This window comes from Lepisosteus oculatus, chromosome 3 (genome assembly GCF_040954835.1).
Source record: "Lepisosteus oculatus isolate fLepOcu1 chromosome 3, fLepOcu1.hap2, whole genome shotgun sequence".
NCBI classification, from domain to species: Eukaryota; Metazoa; Chordata; class Actinopteri; order Semionotiformes; family Lepisosteidae; genus Lepisosteus; species Lepisosteus oculatus.
In genome coordinates, this window is record NC_090698.1 from 70,781,303 (window position 1) to 70,799,228 (window position 17,926).

At 39.3% G+C, this 17,926-nt stretch overlaps 1 protein-coding gene across 6 annotated transcripts in view; it reads left to right on the forward strand.

Annotated features, from left to right (window-relative positions):
- Nucleotides 1-17,926, forward strand: part of xrcc4 (X-ray repair complementing defective repair in Chinese hamster cells 4) — a 156,016-nt gene that overhangs the window by 97,333 nt on the left and 40,757 nt on the right. For 5 of the 6 annotated variants that reach the window (XM_015360694.2, XM_069187508.1, XM_015360684.2 and 2 more), the window contains one exon: nucleotides 14,203-14,344. The exons of the other annotated variant lie outside the window; for it this stretch is intronic. In XM_015360694.2, coding sequence (XP_015216180.2) covers nucleotides 14,203-14,344 — 142 coding nt within the window. The remainder of the gene's footprint in view (nucleotides 1-14,202; nucleotides 14,345-17,926) is intronic. 6 annotated transcript variants of the gene reach the window in all.

Sequence of the window (17,926 nt, forward strand, 5' to 3'; positions counted from 1 at the left end):
AGACTATTATTTGAAATCCTGAAAGAGACTGGGTGAAGAGCACTTTTGAAACAAGGGTCTGAGGATGCACTTGCGATCTAAAATAAACATTTAGGACTGAGAACAGGGGCCTTCTTTACACAGAATGGTGTGGGTGTCAGAAAATTACTCATCCGTCTAGTTCAAGCAGCTTCCTAAATGAGAAAGAAGAATAGATCGGATTGGTCTTCTCTTGTTTGTATCCTTTCTTAGTTGTTAATTAAACCCTAGTAAAATTTATTATAAACACTTTGTTTCCAAGGTGTAATTACAAAAGGAGAAACAGTTAAAACTCTGTTTAAATTTTTGGAATATGTGTTAAATAGATACCAGAATATCTCCTGGTTTCAGTAGTGCATTTTGGCTATGTTTTCAAATGTTTATTGCAGGGAAAAATAATAAACGTGCTTTTTTTACTACAATACTAGTTCAGTAATATTTAGTTACAGTATCCAACTTCAGTGGGAGTGATGGATCTTTTTTCAGGAAAAATAATTCAATTGTAACTGAAGCACAAAAGTGCTTTCACCAAAGTATGTCAGCCTTTAGAATCTGACATCAAGAAAAAGATCACCTTTGTTTAATAACCTACTTGAGTTTGTCTCACTAATGCAGACACATTACTTCATATTTAATGTGTAGATTTTGGACTGAGGCACAACCAATGACTCATGAATTTAATGTAATGTAATGTCTTGCTCACAAAACTATACCTATAGCCAATATTTTCTATACTTACTGTGAAAATAATTATTTTTAATTTTGTCTAAACTCAGAGGGCTTGTAAGGACAGATGTCTGTATGCCACACAGTCAGATGAGATATAATCAAGATGTTATGACCTACATCTATATTTATTCTTTCATCAGTAGAACTAGGGATGGGATCTCGTGACAAAGGATTAAAAAACAAGTCTCCACCTCCTTAAGTGAACGTGGAAAGATCAGGTCACGCTCTCTGCAGCTGTTAGTTTTACTACTATGGATGCACTGACTCAGAAATCTTTAGGTCAAGCTCATTAGTAATTATTATAAAATTACTGTATATGCTGTAGAAATAAAGCAGCAGATTTTCAGCTATTAAAATTTGTGTGACATTTGCCAGTGTCCTCTCACAAGGTCGATAAGGGTGTATCTCTTTGTAATTGTGTACAACTGTAACCTCTAAGATATCCTGTTGCTGTAATAGTAAAACAAATCCATCAATTATCAGAAAGCCACTTGGAAGGATCTCTGGAGTCAGTCACAAAGACACTGGGCACACGATGGGACCCACTTCGAACTAGATAGGGACAAATCAGAGACAGCAGTTGGGCCAGCTAGTCTTTGGATGGTCGGAGTGCATGGGCACACCTGGAGAAAACCCAGCAAACACTGGTAGAACATACACACTTTTTAAAATGAGGATAAAAACACACATTGTAAAAATACGGATATCTGAAGCAAACATAAAGGGCAGCAAGTGAAAATTAGTTTATTTTATTTTTTGGCTTTTTTAAATTCAAATTACTTCACTTATATTACCCTATAATGTAGTTTTTTTTAACTGATTTTAATGTTGGGGTCTGCATTAACTGATAAACACCCACCAGAATTTAACTATGCTACCCTTTAGAATAAGCATTGCGTTTAAATGGTGTAGTTATGGCCTGATGTTTGTACACAACTCTGCTCCAACACTTAACGCGATGGTTTGTGACCTTATCTTTTCTACCAAATGTTGTATGCAAAGTACTTTTTCTCTCCGTGCCCCAGTGGTATCTGTTGTAAAGTCCTGTACAAATATTTTTCAAAATTTACAAGTTTTTAAATATTTAGCTCTTGAGTCTAACATCCATGAAAGATTGGTATCAAGGAAAGATCATTTTGTTGCCAATTACAGTTGGGCTTAAAATGGTTTGTCAACTAGAAATACATTTGAGATGAATGAAAGTGGGTGATCTGTGCAGGGCACCTGGAAACCTTAAGTGTCAGTAACTGTCAGGCAAATGCAGTGTTTTGCGTGGTTTCTACAGTACCAACGAAGTTGGCCTTTGAGGAAAAAGAAGGAAGCAATGACAGTTCTTTTTGTCCATCCATCCATTTTCCATCCACTTTATCCAGTGCAAGGTGGGGGGCAGCCGGAGCCTGTCTCAGGCGAGGCACAAGGTAGCAACCAGGCACGAGGCGAGATACACCCTGGATGGGACGCTAGTCTGTCGCCAGGCACACACACTGACACAGACATGCACACACCCACACCAGGGCCAGTTTTCCCAGAGGAGATGGTCTTTGGGCTGACTGTGGCTCCAGGGATTGAGCCCGGGGCCCCAGTGCTGTGAAGCCATGCTAACCACTGCACCACTGTGTCATTGGGCTGCCCCTATTCATTCTGTAGTTAATTAAAAAAGAACTCAGAGAGAAGTTTTTTGTGAATGACCGGAGGTTATTTGTGAACGGGAAATAACCGAGTAACTTGTCCCTATGACAGGTATTACACATCCCTCGCAGAGTTGCTGCTTATTGCCATTTCTCGACAGCTGATGTCGGTTTAAACATGAAAAGAAAACAGCACAGTTTTATATATGCATTCGTGTTAGGATTTTTGGTCAACGACCAAACGACTCCAGTCTTATTCTCCAAAGTGGAATTATAAGTAATACCCCCAACGAAACTACTGTAAAAGCAGGAGTAACACAGATGTGTTTTCATTTGGGTCTCAGATATCAAGGAAAACAGTGATAGAAATTGCTCATTTTTCACCAGTGATAAAGCCGGCAAAAATGTTTCTCAAGGAGTAAATCTTTTTTTTTTGTACACTTTAAGATTATTAAAGAATTCTGTACTACGATAAAAAGCTCATAATCCTACTATATAATTCCGATCTGTGGGAATGCAGTAGACGTTTGAAGTATTTACTGTATATGCAGTAAACCCAGCTGAAAAAAAAGAGTATACAGGTCTTGTTAATATATTTCGGATGTGGATGTTTTGTTTAACTTTCTACCATTTCTCATAAAGATTAGTTTCTGCTCTCTTCTGTCTGCCTCTCTTCAATATATAGCATTTACAGAACCTAGGCCCAATGCTCAGATTTCCAGAACTACTTTCCATAATCTACTGTACGTGTAATTTAATATTACTCCAATAGAATTAAATGTATGTACTCAGTAGACAAAAGTTTGGTTAATCCTTGCTAACCAGGAAAAATAACATTGGCAGATTACGACTGGAAAAACTGTGCATCTGTGAAAAGACTATAATAAAAGTCTGAACAAAAAACATATAAATACAGAATCAGTTATGTCCAATAACAAATGATGTACAGAGCTAACGTGTAAACATTGTTTCCTGTTAAAAGCGTACAATTGTTGCCATGGCTCATAATAAAGTTCTTATATGTTGACTATGTTTTATGCTGTTTCTAAGAATCTCTGTTGAGCCTTCGGATTTCCCACTCTGAACTCCGATAGTGGTGGCAATGCAGAGAGTAGGACGAACATTGCAGTGGAGCATCAGAGCTCTTTATTCATGATACAGCGCCAGCAGAGTGGAGCAGCAGAGGGGTTTATTGACATGTGTACATGTACATTGGAGTTCTTATTCACGCTGCAAGAACATAACAATGCAGCAGTTCAACACTACAACATAACAACGCATGCCTTCTGTGCCAGAACTCTGGGAGGTACAGTACAGCAAAACTTATAAGAGATGTAGAGGATGAAGGTAGAGGGGATCCCAGTAACATGATTCAGAATGAATACTGAATAAGTCCTGCATGTAATGAATTAATTGATTCTTTGATTGATTCATTAATTTTGTCTCTGAAAATGATAGTCAGCTTAGGAACTGACTGGATTTATCAGTATTACCAAATTTATTTTTGAAACAGTAGCATATAGAAACGTTTGTTTTATGTGCTACATGAGACTTTCCTTTCTCCCCTTCTGTTGTTTTTTTCTCAAGTTATAGGGAAGGTCCCTGGTTCCTTTTGGAGGTCAGACCAATCCCATTGCAAATTCAATCTGTTTAAATTATTGAATATGATACTTCAGGCCAATAACTTAACTTAAAAATAACTTAACATCTCATTAATCATGAGTGTCAGACCCAAAAAAGTAGACAGAATCTCCCATTTTAACACTTAATTGTGCACATCTGTATTGCATCCTTCTAAGACAGCATACAGTTCTTCTTAAAACACACTGAAAAGGAACACATTGGTAAGAAACAATTATAAATTGTTCACAGGCAAAACATTCCATTGTTATTCCTAATGGGAAGGTGGATTATCCCTTACAATTAATAAAGTACATAGTATGCAGCAAATGTTCATTTAAACAAACCTTCCGTAAGTTAACAACGCTCCATCAGTTTTGAAGTACTTTTTTAGTATTTTTTTTCTAATAGTGTTAAATAATTTGATTGATTTGGCTGCGCCATGAGCTTCAAATATAGCTTCTTAGATTTATTAAAGGATGAATCCTTTTCCCCCTTATACAGATACAAAATAATTGACCCACTGAAGGAGTCTTAAGACGTTGCCCTAGTATTTGATGTGTTTGTAGTAGGCAGTGTAAAATAGCAACAGTATATGTGTATACAACTGTGCATGTTTGCTTGTTAAGTGAAAGTAAAATTGAACCGAATGGCTGTTTGCAACATGGGGACAAATTCCTTGTGCATTCTGTGCTGATAGTCATAAAGTATCACTCTATCTATTACTGCATACAGTATACTAATGCTTTAAACAAGGGCACTGTGTACTGAAGTAGATAAGGCAAGCAATGATTTCTTGCTTGCTTTAGGGCACAGTTTCCTGTGGTTTGCAAAGGCTGTACCTTTGTGAATGAGAAAGCAGTCTCTACTGTGTTAAAGGAGTTAATGCCCAAGCTGTTTACTATACTGTCTGCCTAAGGTAGTGATTCTTGCTTGTCATTATGGGAATGTATCCCTCCTGGCATTTTGTGTCTCCAGTTCCAATTACTGAAGCAGGTAGAACTGAGGAACTAATAGGGCTTCTAGGACTTGCAGGGGATTCCAATTTATTCAGATGTATTCACATTATCAATAATGAAATTTAAAACAATCCGTTTTATTCAACTAATCTGAAAATCCCTATTCATGATTCATGTTTGTTAGTATTCCATTTTGTTTTCTTTGCTAGCGTTGGATAATAAAAATGTTTTTTGTTTTTTTGTTTTTTTTTTGTCAATGTATTCCTAATTTTATGCGCTGCAACTCTCTCTCACATCTAAACAGCAGCTGTTGGACCGCCATGCAGGGCCAGGCAATGACAGATTGCTCAACAAGGCAAGACCGAAAAGTAATTACTTTTATCATTTCAATCTAAGCCAGCCCTGCAAGAACAAACCTGGAGGATCCAAGGGCCTATGCTTAATTAACTTACTTAAAACAAATACCTGCACTAATTTCTGAAAGATTAACAGCAGTCCTATGCATACATGCCTCCCCCACCCTGGTGAGTAGATTTCCCTAAGCTGATGCCTTTTAGTTTTCTCTGTGTGGAACAGGGCACAGGAAAGACAGGGTACAGTATATTTTCAGAATAAAAAGAACTGGACCAGAAGGCGTAGGAAGACATACTTCTAAAACAAATGCAGGGGTTTTTCATGCTAGTGTATCTTCAAATGAGTACACCTCTACTCGGCTAATCTTTTACATTGCAACTTGGTGCTTCTTAAAATGAAGCAAATGCTCAACCTAAGAATCTTAAAGCCTTTTTTGTTAGTGAGGGGGGTGGGGTGGGGGGTTTTCAGTAATCACCCATCCATCATCAGCTCTAATGATAATATAGTACCTTTCATTTAAAAGGATAAACTGTCAAAATACAATAAAACAGAGCCTCAAAACGATGAACTCAAAATTACGTTAGAACTACCCATAAATCATCTTACATTTAATTCAGTTTATAGATGTAGTCTTTGTACATGATTTTGAGACATATACAGTACTTGCATCTTTCGTAACATCAGAGTTCCAAAGGTGTGGGACTACAGTACAGAAGGCACAGTCTTCCATTTTTGGTAATTTTGTTCTTGGCACAATAAGAAACTCGGACCATTTAGTGACTTCATCAACAGCAAGATATAGTTATCAATCCAGAGGGGTGAAGCTTATATATAAACAGCAGCAGCTTTGAAGAAATTTCAGCCACCGGAATAATACAATGGTCAAGCTTTAAAAGAAAGTAATCTGCTTCTCTGCATCATACCATGGACAGGGTTGATCGGAGACATGCAATGTTTCACAAATTAATAAACAACACTCAGCCGATTTCAGCATCAAGCCGAACATGAGTTACAAGTTTGTTACTTAAAAAATGATCTTAAAAACTGACAGTCTTAAATCTGAAGCTTTATTGACCTGATGAGGGAAAAACAGTTTTGTCTAGTTTAATTTCAAGCACGTTTGCTGGATCCAGGTTTGTAAAACCGCATAACACATTAAGTAAGCTTGCTGAAATAGGCTACCTCATGACCCTGTATTGGATAGAGCAGTTAAAAATGGATGGATGGATGGATGGATGGATGAACTGAAGGCAGATCTCCAATCAGACTGAGAAGTATTATCTGATTAGTTGGACAAATGACTCCAATTGAAGCTATTTTGTAAATTGTTGAAAAAAAAAATAAAATCACACATAAAGTGTCAAATATGTTCAACTCCCCTCACAAAAACAACCGGCACGTCTCAAGTTTTCACATAAGATCTCTTTCCAGAAGCCATCGTCTGTGGGTTTGAAAGGCCATTAGCTTAAAGGCAGACTTGATATTTACATTCAGTGCTTCTAATGAGTTGACCCAGCTGCACCTAACTGATCAGATGTCATTCCTCTTGGGGAGCCTTGCCAAAAATGTTTGATGCTCGAACAATGCTGACCAAGATAATATAGTTAATTGTGAGCTTTGATACTGCCATTTTGGAAAACATTCTTGATCTCCTGTACTTTGTACCTGTGAAATAATTGATCTTGATCTCATAAAATGTTCACATACAGTACTGTAGGTAGCCTCGTACATTAAGTAAAGATTTATTCCAGGCTGAAACGAAACACATAACATTTTGACTGTGGAGCCTTCTTCAGGTGTGACCAAAGAGCACTGAATGTGTACACCTGAAGAAGGCTCCACAGCCGAAATGTTGAGTCTCTTTTCTTTTCAGCCTGGAATAAACCTTTACTTGTTCCTTAATAACATGTGAAGAATAGTAATAAACAACCTGTTCTGCCAGTCCAGTGACCTTGCTCCCTATTAATCTTCACGTTAGCAGGAGACTGTTCCCATTTTCCCTCTCAGCATCACACCCTGGAGTGGTGACCCGCTGCTGTCAACATCAGTGTGTAGTCAACTGTTGTTCTCGTCAGAGTTGTGTCCATGCAATGGCCGCTAAAATTCCAAATGTTTTTTTATTCAAAAACATCTGCATGGACATCTGCATGCTTTTTAACTTTCACTGTACCGTTGCTTACTGAAGTAAAATGACCCTCTGGACATACAGTATTTTTGGCCCCTGACTGTAATATTTTCTGAATTCATTTAAATTAGCAAATAGTCTAGCTTTACTGATGTGCATCCTCAATTCTTGGACTATTCCTGAATGTGTTTTCTAGTATTATACCACATAAAATCTAATGTATCCTCTTGTCTGCTTATACTCGAACACATGTGGCATTGTAAACATGCCTATAAATATTTTCTTAAATTCCCCTCCCTCATCCCCTATAATTCCTTAAATGATTTTACCAAATACCACTGTTTGTTTAGCACATATCTCCATAATTCATTCTGCTGACCCCGGTTAAGAACACTTTGTGGTAAAGAACTGTCAGATGTTGATATAGTATGGAAACTGGGTTTGATTGGAAATCGAAAATGAAAATTTGGTTACTCTACCGAATGAAATGTTTTCTGAGAGATCTTTGAGTGAGAGCTGTGTTTTTTTATGGATGGATCTGCTCGTCAAAATAAAAAAAGATTGCATGGGTCCGACACCTAGCAGGGGGACCCTCAGTAATATGCAGTGATTGACTGATGCCAGAAACCCCGTTACTAACCATTGAATGAATCATTTATCCAAGTGGGACCACCAAGAGAGATTATCCTGTAAAACGCAAACCTCCCCAAGTCTTCCTAACGTTAATAAACTCGAAGCTTTAAAAAAAAAAGTTGCGTGTAGCCGCATTTAATTTTTTTTAACAATTGCATGTCACTCACAATGTTTCTTAAAGTCTGTTTGAGTTAAAACTAATACTGTACGTTTAAGAAAATTGTCAGCTTTATTATTGGATGTGTGAAATAATTTCTACGTTTTGAAGAAAGCCACAGAGACCTACCAACAAATGGACAGCTGTTTTAATTGGGGATGTCTGTAATATCGCTGGTTTCATCTCCAGATGTTTTTTTTCTCTTCTTTCTCTGTTGTTTTTTTTTTTTCCAGCCCACCCCCACAGTCCTGCTTCACTTCCACACCACCCTCCCCCTCATCGCCACACGCCCACACACACACACCACTCTCTCACGGGGTCTCTCTCCAGGCACTGGGCATGAGAAAGCACTGGGCTTTGGGATCAATTTGCCTGACACCTTCTTAGCAAGGTTTCGGATTTTATACTGCTGGTAGATGGTGCAAGAGCTATTGTTTGTATTAATGTGTATATACCACATACTTACGCTTCATAGATGGCTTGATTGATTTGGGTATATCCACTTTTTGGAATATAATAGCAGGCAATCCATAACACTGTTTATGTACAGATTTTCCAATGTGCTGTCTTTCCAATCGACTTTTACTCCCGTGGTAATTTAAATATAATCGGCAATGATCTACTGATAATAGTTAATTACATGATTAACAGGGGTGATGTGATTGTGATGAGGACAGCGCTGCTCTCTGAAAGCTCTGGAGTCCCGGGTTCGATGCCATACTTGTTTTGATTGTTCGATTCCCTCCCACCTCCCAGAAGACTTGCTGGCCATGCCAATGGGTGTCTGTGAATCGTCCTTGTGTATGAGCTTTTGCAGTGGACTGGCATCCTGTCCAGGGTACAGTCACTCCTTGCACTCTGCTCCAAGATGAGTGCCTTGAGGTGGGTTGTTACAGGGCGTGAGTGATCCCATGATCATACAGTAGGTGAACAAACACACAATTAACCTGGTGGATCTTTTAGGAGAAAGTTACAAGAGGCATAAGGGCAGTGTGTTGATTGATATCACTTTTGCCCATCCATTCCAGAAACAGTAGAATGGCAACAAAATGTTCTTCTGTATAGGGTATTTTCTGTGTCATGGGTGTATGACAGCAATCCCATTACTCCTTTGTCTATGCAGGGAGGTGTAGAATGAAATCTTTTTGTAGAACCAACGATACACCACAATAAAAGGTTGCTTTTACTGTACATCTTTTTAAATACTGCTTTGCACAGCACAGAAAGCATTACATGTAAAGAGCAGATTCCTTTTAACATTACAAAATCCTGTTTTGGAAGTGTGTTGATCTCTTGAATGTTGTATTATAGCTTGTTGAGTGTCAATGTTGCTCATATTGGTCAATTAGTTTGCTTTCTTGTGACGGTTTGACTAGACTCTTTATTTGTCTTCAGATTCTAGACAGTGTTATCATGTGAAGGGTTCTGATCCAACTTCCTGCTCCTTTTGATGAACTACAGTTTTTGATCTATGTTTTTTGATACTGTAGTATGATTACTGGGAGGAGCTGCTGGGATTAATTTGGAAGGTTGTCCGATGGCCAACCTGGTTTGAGCACAAGGTTCGGTTCGGTATCTGAAATGAAAATATATTTCATATTAAAAAACTATCAAACTTCATAATCATGTAAATTCCAAAGCAGAGAAAATATCAACACACATTTCCTATCCCAAAATGACAATATTTATAAAACCAATCTATTTCTGTTGCAATAAAGCACTCTTTATTCCAAAAAAATTTGCTGCTGTATTGATGTATTGATGTAGTGCTGTATTATATATAATGTTATGAAATTGACACATACAGGCAAGATGTTTTTTATATACTTTATCTAAACTGTCAATTTGAGTACAACTGAATTTAATTCAACATATCGACTTTGAGATGGTTTTGTTAACAAATGCTACTTACTGTATTTGTTAACTCTGCATATCACGTTTAACCATTTCTACGCTGCACAACCTGTACTTATTCGCTCATACATCGCGCTGAATCTTGTTGAGAAACTTGTCGACAGGACCAACATTAGTGCCCGTGTTTACCACCCATCTCTTGGCTAGTTGAATATCCATTGTTCACTTGACCCATGACCTCATGAGCCAGTCGTTTACTTCAGATGACCACGTTTTCGGGGGCTAGTGAATTATTGACACATGGTATTGTGGTGGTATAATGATAAAAGGAAATATCTTGTGTTGCGTTATATACAGTAGAAAAAGTATGTTTGTACACTCTACTTATACACAGTGTAGACTGCAGTATTGACAACAATGCACTACCAGCAGAAGCTATAGGCAGATGGCAGACATGCATGGAAAGCAAAACATTTCTAAAACAGCGCTGGTGTAGATTAGCTCTTAAAATTGAACAGTGGCTTTTAATCTCACCCGACCAGCTGTTTCGCATTGTTTCCTATTGTAACAACACAGAAATGTTGCATAAGCTGTGGATTTGGGGAAATGTGAAACCCTAACATCCGATATGACATAGAAGGACTAGCAGTTCTGAACATTAAGTACAGTATTTTTTCATTTTCTTTTTTTTGTACTGAACGATATAGAGATAATAAGGAGGGACAGATAACCTTGTCCCGCTCCCCTCTTGAGTCATCTCTCTATGTGACACTGTGGGCTTCACAGGATTAAGGGAGGTGTGAGTGGAGAGAGCCCTGTCCCTCGGGGTACCCAACGCCAGACACCCCTATAAGCACTCTGTTAATGATGTGCCACCATGTGGGGAATCCTGTACTCAGCTCTGTAACTCACTCTGTAAGCCTCTTATTCCTCTTTTCAAAAAGCACTGTAGACTGCTAAACAGTAACAAAACATCCTGATACTTATATATTTAATGTGTGACCTCTTTATGAGAGCAAAGGTATTGTTGTATTCTTCGCATTTTTGTTGTTAGTTTATTTTGCTGATTTCAATTTTATAGCTGTTATGTTGCCGTTACAATCTGAGTGAAGTTGCTTGCTTTGGGGTAAATTAGCCCCACCTAAGATTAGAACCTACAACCTTATATGTACAAGCCCAGAGCCTTAACCACTCTTCCACACTACTGCCCTAGTATGGCATACTGTATCATTAAAGGCTTCGTCTCACAAGTCTCACGTACACTATGGTGTTTCACTTTTTTATTTTGGAACAGCACATCAGACTTTCGGAGGTTCTAACAAAAGCTATTGTTTGGGTTCTGATCTCACACATTCATTTAACAACATTTCAGGCAAAAGAAAATCCTTCAAGCTCTAGCGTTTAATGGGAGCTTATTACGGGAAAAAAAGGGTTTGGATGGAGTTGAAAGGAATTGGTGGGACATTTGAACGGCCTTTGAAAGTGAAGTAATGTATTCCATGTTTTCAAAACATATTGGGTATGTCTGTGTACAGTGAAGTACAGGGTGGGGTGAGATGACTTGATGCACAGTTTGGATGAAAAGGGTACAGTATTTGCTGGGCAGTCACTACTGCTATGCAGGTATTAAGAGTGGTGTCTCAGCATATAAACAATATTATTAAAATTGTATAATAATCAGTTCAGACAAAGGGGGCAGATTTGTGCTTTGCTTTTATTAATGTGTTGTACATATTAATACTGTAATATTGTATTGGGTCATATAGGAGAGGCAGAGCTCTCATAATTATCTCTGTTACACCTAAACAGTAGTTTAACTGCAGGCTCTATACCTAGGAAATATAGAATAACAACTATAGCGAATAGAGACATTGAAGCAGACTAGATAGTCTCTAGTCAGTCATTGATATATTAAGGAACAAGTAACAGGTTTATTCCCTGCTGAAAAGAGAAGAAATAAAACACAACGTTTCACCTGAAGAAGACTCCACCGCCGAAACGTTGCTGGCGCAGCTCCCACCTGAACGCGTTGATATATTAAGTTCTGTTATAACAAAAAATGTAATACTGTTCATGAACACTGTTAGATGTGTGCATCCTTTTGATAGAACAGTTATTTGCGGTATGTGGTTTGCTGTGCAGAAGCCAGCAGTAATGCGAGAAGCAAAAGAACTTTCCTTTCTGACCATACAGGGAAAAAAAAAACAATGAACATTGACTGTACATGTGGAGTGTGAACTCTTAAATGGCGTGGGGGTGCAATTGCTGCCTTGCAGCGCTGGGGCCCCGGGTTTAACTCGTGAAGTGCTGTCTGTGTGGAGTTTGTATGTTCTCCTTGCATTCGTTCGGGTTTCCTCCCACAGCCCAGAGACACACTGATTGGTTAATTGGCCTCTGGGAAAATGCACCCTGGGATGTGATGGACTTGCGTCCCATCCAGGGTGTATCCCGCCCTGTGCCTGTTGCTGGCCGGGGTAGAATCCGTTATTCCGGATAAAGCAGTTGAAAGATGGATGGATGTGGAACTGTGAAAGTGTACACTACATCAGAGACATGCTTTGTCTGCATCGTAGCAATGCATGTGAGACTTGATTCCCTGAGAAGTACAATGTGATCGCAGCAGGGAAATTCACGGTTTTTGGTAGAGTGGAGCTGAACTTGCAGGGCAGCTTAAAGCACCAGTCAGCTCAACAGGTTTCGCAGAAAGGCTGGTCTGCTTGTAGTATTGGAAGGTGTCACAAATATTATTAGAATATTTCTTTTTTCTTAAAAAGAGAGCCCATTTGTTGTTCTGAGGACTTCCATTGCAGTTGTATTATTCATAGCCTGGGCATGTTGATATCATGAAACCACTAAAAAAGCAGGGTGGGTTGTAATGTATTAACTAGTGCAAAGAAAAAAGTCAGTTGAGCCACTACACTAAAGAATCGTTCCACCAGGGCCAATTGACAGCAAAGTAATTTCTAAGATTAAACATTGTCCTGAGTTCATAAGATAAGCTCCCATTATATGAAAGAGTTTTATCTACCAAACCAGAAGAAATAATGGTAATGATTTTCAGAGATGTAACTTTCTCATCCACAGATGTTCTGAAATATCTTGAAACCAACTTGCTGCACTAAAAGAATTTCCCCATGAAACCTTATCCAGATAAAAGTATAAATCCCTGCAAAAGTTTGCTATCATTTTTCATTTCTACCAGCTTTTCAATCTCTTTAATCAATTTACTAAGAGCATAAGAACAGTTACTGACGAGAAGCGACCATTTGGCCCATTTGGTTTTACTAATTAAAACCAGCTGTAACTTACTGTACCAGAACAAAGTCAAGTGCCTTTTACTCTGACTCTGAGTCTGATTTTCTGAATCTGCAGACCACTGTGGTGCTTGTCAGATCATGTTTTTTATCCTCCGAGGAACAATTGCATTAGATAATTGTGTTTGAGTCTATGGGTAATCAAGCTGGGGGGGAAAGTCAGTGTTTCATTGGGGAATTACTTGACTTGTTGGCTTAATTAAGGCTGTTTCAGAAATTGTCCAGCCTTTCTTGCCTATTCATATAATGATCTTCAGATTGGAATGAGTTATTTTGCAGTAGAAGTGACAACTAGTGAGTATGTTGCACATGCCTGTATATGCCAAGCTCAGAATATGGCATAACCGCTGCCATTAAAGAAGGTGACATTTTTTTCCTTCTTCACAAACATATGGAAGGATGTTGGATGTTTTGCCTGTAATGCCTTCAAGCATAATGGGATCCTGTTGCTGTTTCCATAACATTAGTTTTTTAGGGGACAGGGTTGTTAGGCCAACTTCCAACATGGAGGACCTGATGCCCGACGTGGGACACGAACCCACTACCCTGAGATGATGAGTCTCGGGCTCTACCAACACTCAGGGCCCTGTCACAAACACGTGCTTCTAGTTCAATCAGAAATGTTAATTGTAGCTACAGTCTTTTGTCTTTTGCTGTGAAAGTGAAATACTCAGTGACAGTGACTCAGTGTAAACAAACGGCAGGTTTTAATCACTTCTTGCTGACACCGCAGAGAAACAGGTTTTACTTCTACATCGGCCAGGTCATAGCATGACCTCCCGGATCCATTGTTGCTGCTCTCCCTTGGCAGACAAGCCGGGCCTGAGCTCCCTGGACGTCAGCCTGAATGACACCATCGATGTGGCTCCCAGTAGGAAACGACGGCAGCGCCACGTCAGAGGTCAGGAGTCAGACGCCAAGAAAGGATCGAAGGAGGGTCAGGAGAAAGGACGGTAAGATCAGAGTTTTTCCGAGCTGATTTGCCATTTTGCTTCTTTTTTGTCCTTTTTTCCCCCACATATAATCCTCTCAGATTGTGTGTATAAATGTGTGGATAAGGACATGGCTTGCTTTGTTAAGGCATGGCAGCATACCGTCATCTTCATCATGTTAGTTATGGATCTAAAGAATTCGTTTTTTAAACATCAGTGATTAATCTTGATTGTATTTATCCATGTCTGCATATCATGCCATGAGCCAATTAGATGAGTGTATTTTGATTGATCGCCTTATAAATATCAAAACTACGGCCTATGCAGGAGAGTGAAACATGGTATACAAACATAATCACTGTGCACCACATCAATCAAGCCTAAATGACAAATGTGCCAGAATTCATCCTTTAAGCATCCTATTGTCTGAACACTAGGTGATTGAGTTCAGAAGGGGAATTAAATGCAAAATCTCACACATCTGAGGATGTTTAATGAACAGAACCTCATTTTTTGTAATTCTGATGTTTTCCATATGTGCCTTAGTTGAGTTTTAAAATGTCAAAACTATTATATAAATAGTAATAAATGAAACTGGGGGAGGCTATGCCTCCCGTGTGTCTTTAGATGCTCACAGGGGTCTTCTATTTCAAAGTTTCTTACTGTAACTCAGATTGCAATTATGTGCTTTCCCATTTTTCCCTGATGTTAACAATTAGCACACTCTGCGAGACTGTAGATTTCGCTGCACTTTATAACTGCATTCTTCCTGTCAGTGTCATGAAACGCTGATGTCAAAACTGAGTTGGTTTGACAGCTCAGTGTTTTGTACTGTACTGTATTGTAAGTTCGAGGCATGATCTCAAATAGTTGTATGGAAACAGCAGAATGACTGATGTGGCCCCTAGAAGTGGAAGAACCCAAGAAATCTGAGAAGTGAGAGCTGGCCCCCTGGCCTCCTTACTTTGGATTACAGTATATAGCTATGAGCACCTTATTGATCAGAGGAAGTGTTTTTCATAGGAATGTTGGTCGAATAGAATCAGGAACTGTGTTTTGTGATAGTCTCAGAGCTCTTCATGCAAAGAAAGCTCCGATTGTCCGACACAGCTTGCAGAATTTAGCACATGCTTTTGCCAGAAACGCGACATGGTCAGAGGCCCGGTGATGGGCCATGCATTCCGAAGCTCAGCCCTTGTGGCGGATGGAGGACGGTGAAGGCGATCCTGTTCAGGGGGACACAGAGAAACCAGTATCGGAGCCAGAGCTCAAGCCCCCTTTGTCCTGTGATTTCTAAATTAAAGACAGACCTTCTGTCTTATAAACTGTAGCCCAAAGCTTGTCACCTTGTGAGGCCTTTAGGAAAATCTGCTTATACTTTTCGTTTGGTTGATAAAGCCGACAAACCCAGTTGTTTTTTTTTCCTTTGTCTCTAATTGTACGTTGCGTTTGGGAAATTTGGACAAGAGAAGATCGGGAAAATCAATTGAAAGGTAATCTCAGTCACCAGTTTCTCAGACCGGTTATTAAATCCAGGTAACAAAATTAATTAATGGAAGGTATCGCAGAATTTTACAAATTTCAAATTCAGTGCAAAATCTTGAACTTTGTGAAAGTACTGTATGGTCGTCACATTGTTGCAAACCACTGGTCTGGCCACGGGCGAGAGCGAGAGTTTGTGCTAAGCAGCCCTCTGCTGCTCACTAGTCTCTGAAAGCAAATGAGAAGCATGGTCTCCTGGCTGCATTAATTATGATGAGTGGATTTTAGTTGGTTGGCAGGTTGCTCTTTTTTGCAATAATTTATTGTATCTAAAAAATGTCAGCTTCTATCTGTCGGTTTCATGAAAATATTTACTGTTATGTAGTAGCAAAATTTAATTGGCCTAAAGCACGTTTACATTGTAATTTGGCCACTTTTACATCATTGGAAGTTTTGTTGCCTCAATCTGAATTGCAGACAATGAAAACAATATGATGCTACGAATGTTTTACATCCTCTCATTTCTAGTGTAAATTGGAGGTTTGTAAAAGTTACCATGTACTTGTGGTTTGAAATACACTCATCATTGCCAGTTTATTATAACTCCAAAACCCAGTTGCCTTTTAAAGGTCTGGTGCATTTTCTCCACCAGTGATGCTAATAGAAACAGGCAAGTTTTGGCCCAGACGAAATGGGCAAACACATGCAACGTATCACTGTCCAGCAGCAACAGAAATCAAATGACTCAAAATGGAGTAAATTATCCCAGGATGGAGCCCGGATTCAGAATGAAAACCACGTGCTGGTTTGCTCAGTGAATGTGAAAGATAAAAGGACAGTCCAACAAGACGTGTATCATTAATCAGAGTCTGTGTTTTTTAGTCACAATCTGTCACCGAGACTCTGAATCACTTCCTCTCTTCTAATCAGAAACACAGAGACGTCAGCTCAAAGCCTGCTATGGCTGGCACCCAGGGCTCCCTCAGACTCCTAGGAATGAAGGGCCCCCCTACAGACTGCAGTTGTCGGGTAGCTGAACATTTACACCAACAGATTATTCAATTGTAAAGGATCACTGATGTCCACAGCTTGTTAATGCAGTAGTCACTGTTCTAGTCATGGAGAAGTGTAAAAGGAATGGAGATATTTCTTGTTTATTTGAAATAGTGCTAAGGTTAACTTGAACATGACTACTGTTGGGATGAATTTAAGATAAGATAAGATCACTTTATTGGCCATATACAATTTCTTGTATGAGGAATTTGTCTTTTCGCAGACCCCAGCTTGCTCTCCATGAGACACACAGACAGGGTGTGAAGCTTGGGGTCAGAGCGCAGGGTCAGCCGCTTATACGGCACCCCTGGAGCAGTTGGGGTTAAGGGTCTTGCTCAGGGGCCCAACGGAGTAGGATTCCTTTGCTGGCCGAGGGATACAAACCGGCAACCTTCCAGCCACAGGTGCAGATCCTTAGCCACAATGCCATCGCACAGCCCCAGCTGCTCCAGAGATATGTGATATTTTCTTTCTGAATTAAGGTAGTCATTACCTACTATATAGTTGTAATAAATGTATTGTACATTACAGGTCAAGGGGTCAAGAGGGGCTAATTTGTTGAAGGGGTTGTTTTGCACACTGTATTACACATTGTGTGTGAGCATACAGTGCAATGGGTGTACTTTATCATTCTTGTTTTGCTCAGATGTGTTCATTTGGTTGACTTTGTATTCAGTTTATGAGTGACAAACTGCAGTAGAAAAACCTCAACTACCCTGAAATCTGGATTGGCACTTGTGTCAGGTCTTGTTGTTTAGGGCAGGGGTGGGCAGTCATGGCTCTTCTATTAGATAGCCATCAGAAGTCTTTGTTCCAGCTGATGTGCTGAACTGTCAATTAGACAATTAAGATAAATTAATTAATGAAAGGGGGAAAGGGATCAAAGAAGTTCAAGCAGGGAGCTGCATCAGCATATGTAGGCTGCAAAGGAACCGGTAAAGGTTTATTACATGCTGAAAAGAAAGGGTTACAGATTGTGTCTTTTTTCTTTTCAGCATGGAATAACCTGTTATTCCTTTACCTGTTCCAAAGCGATGGAAACAGCATAATGACTGAAAAATGACTGGG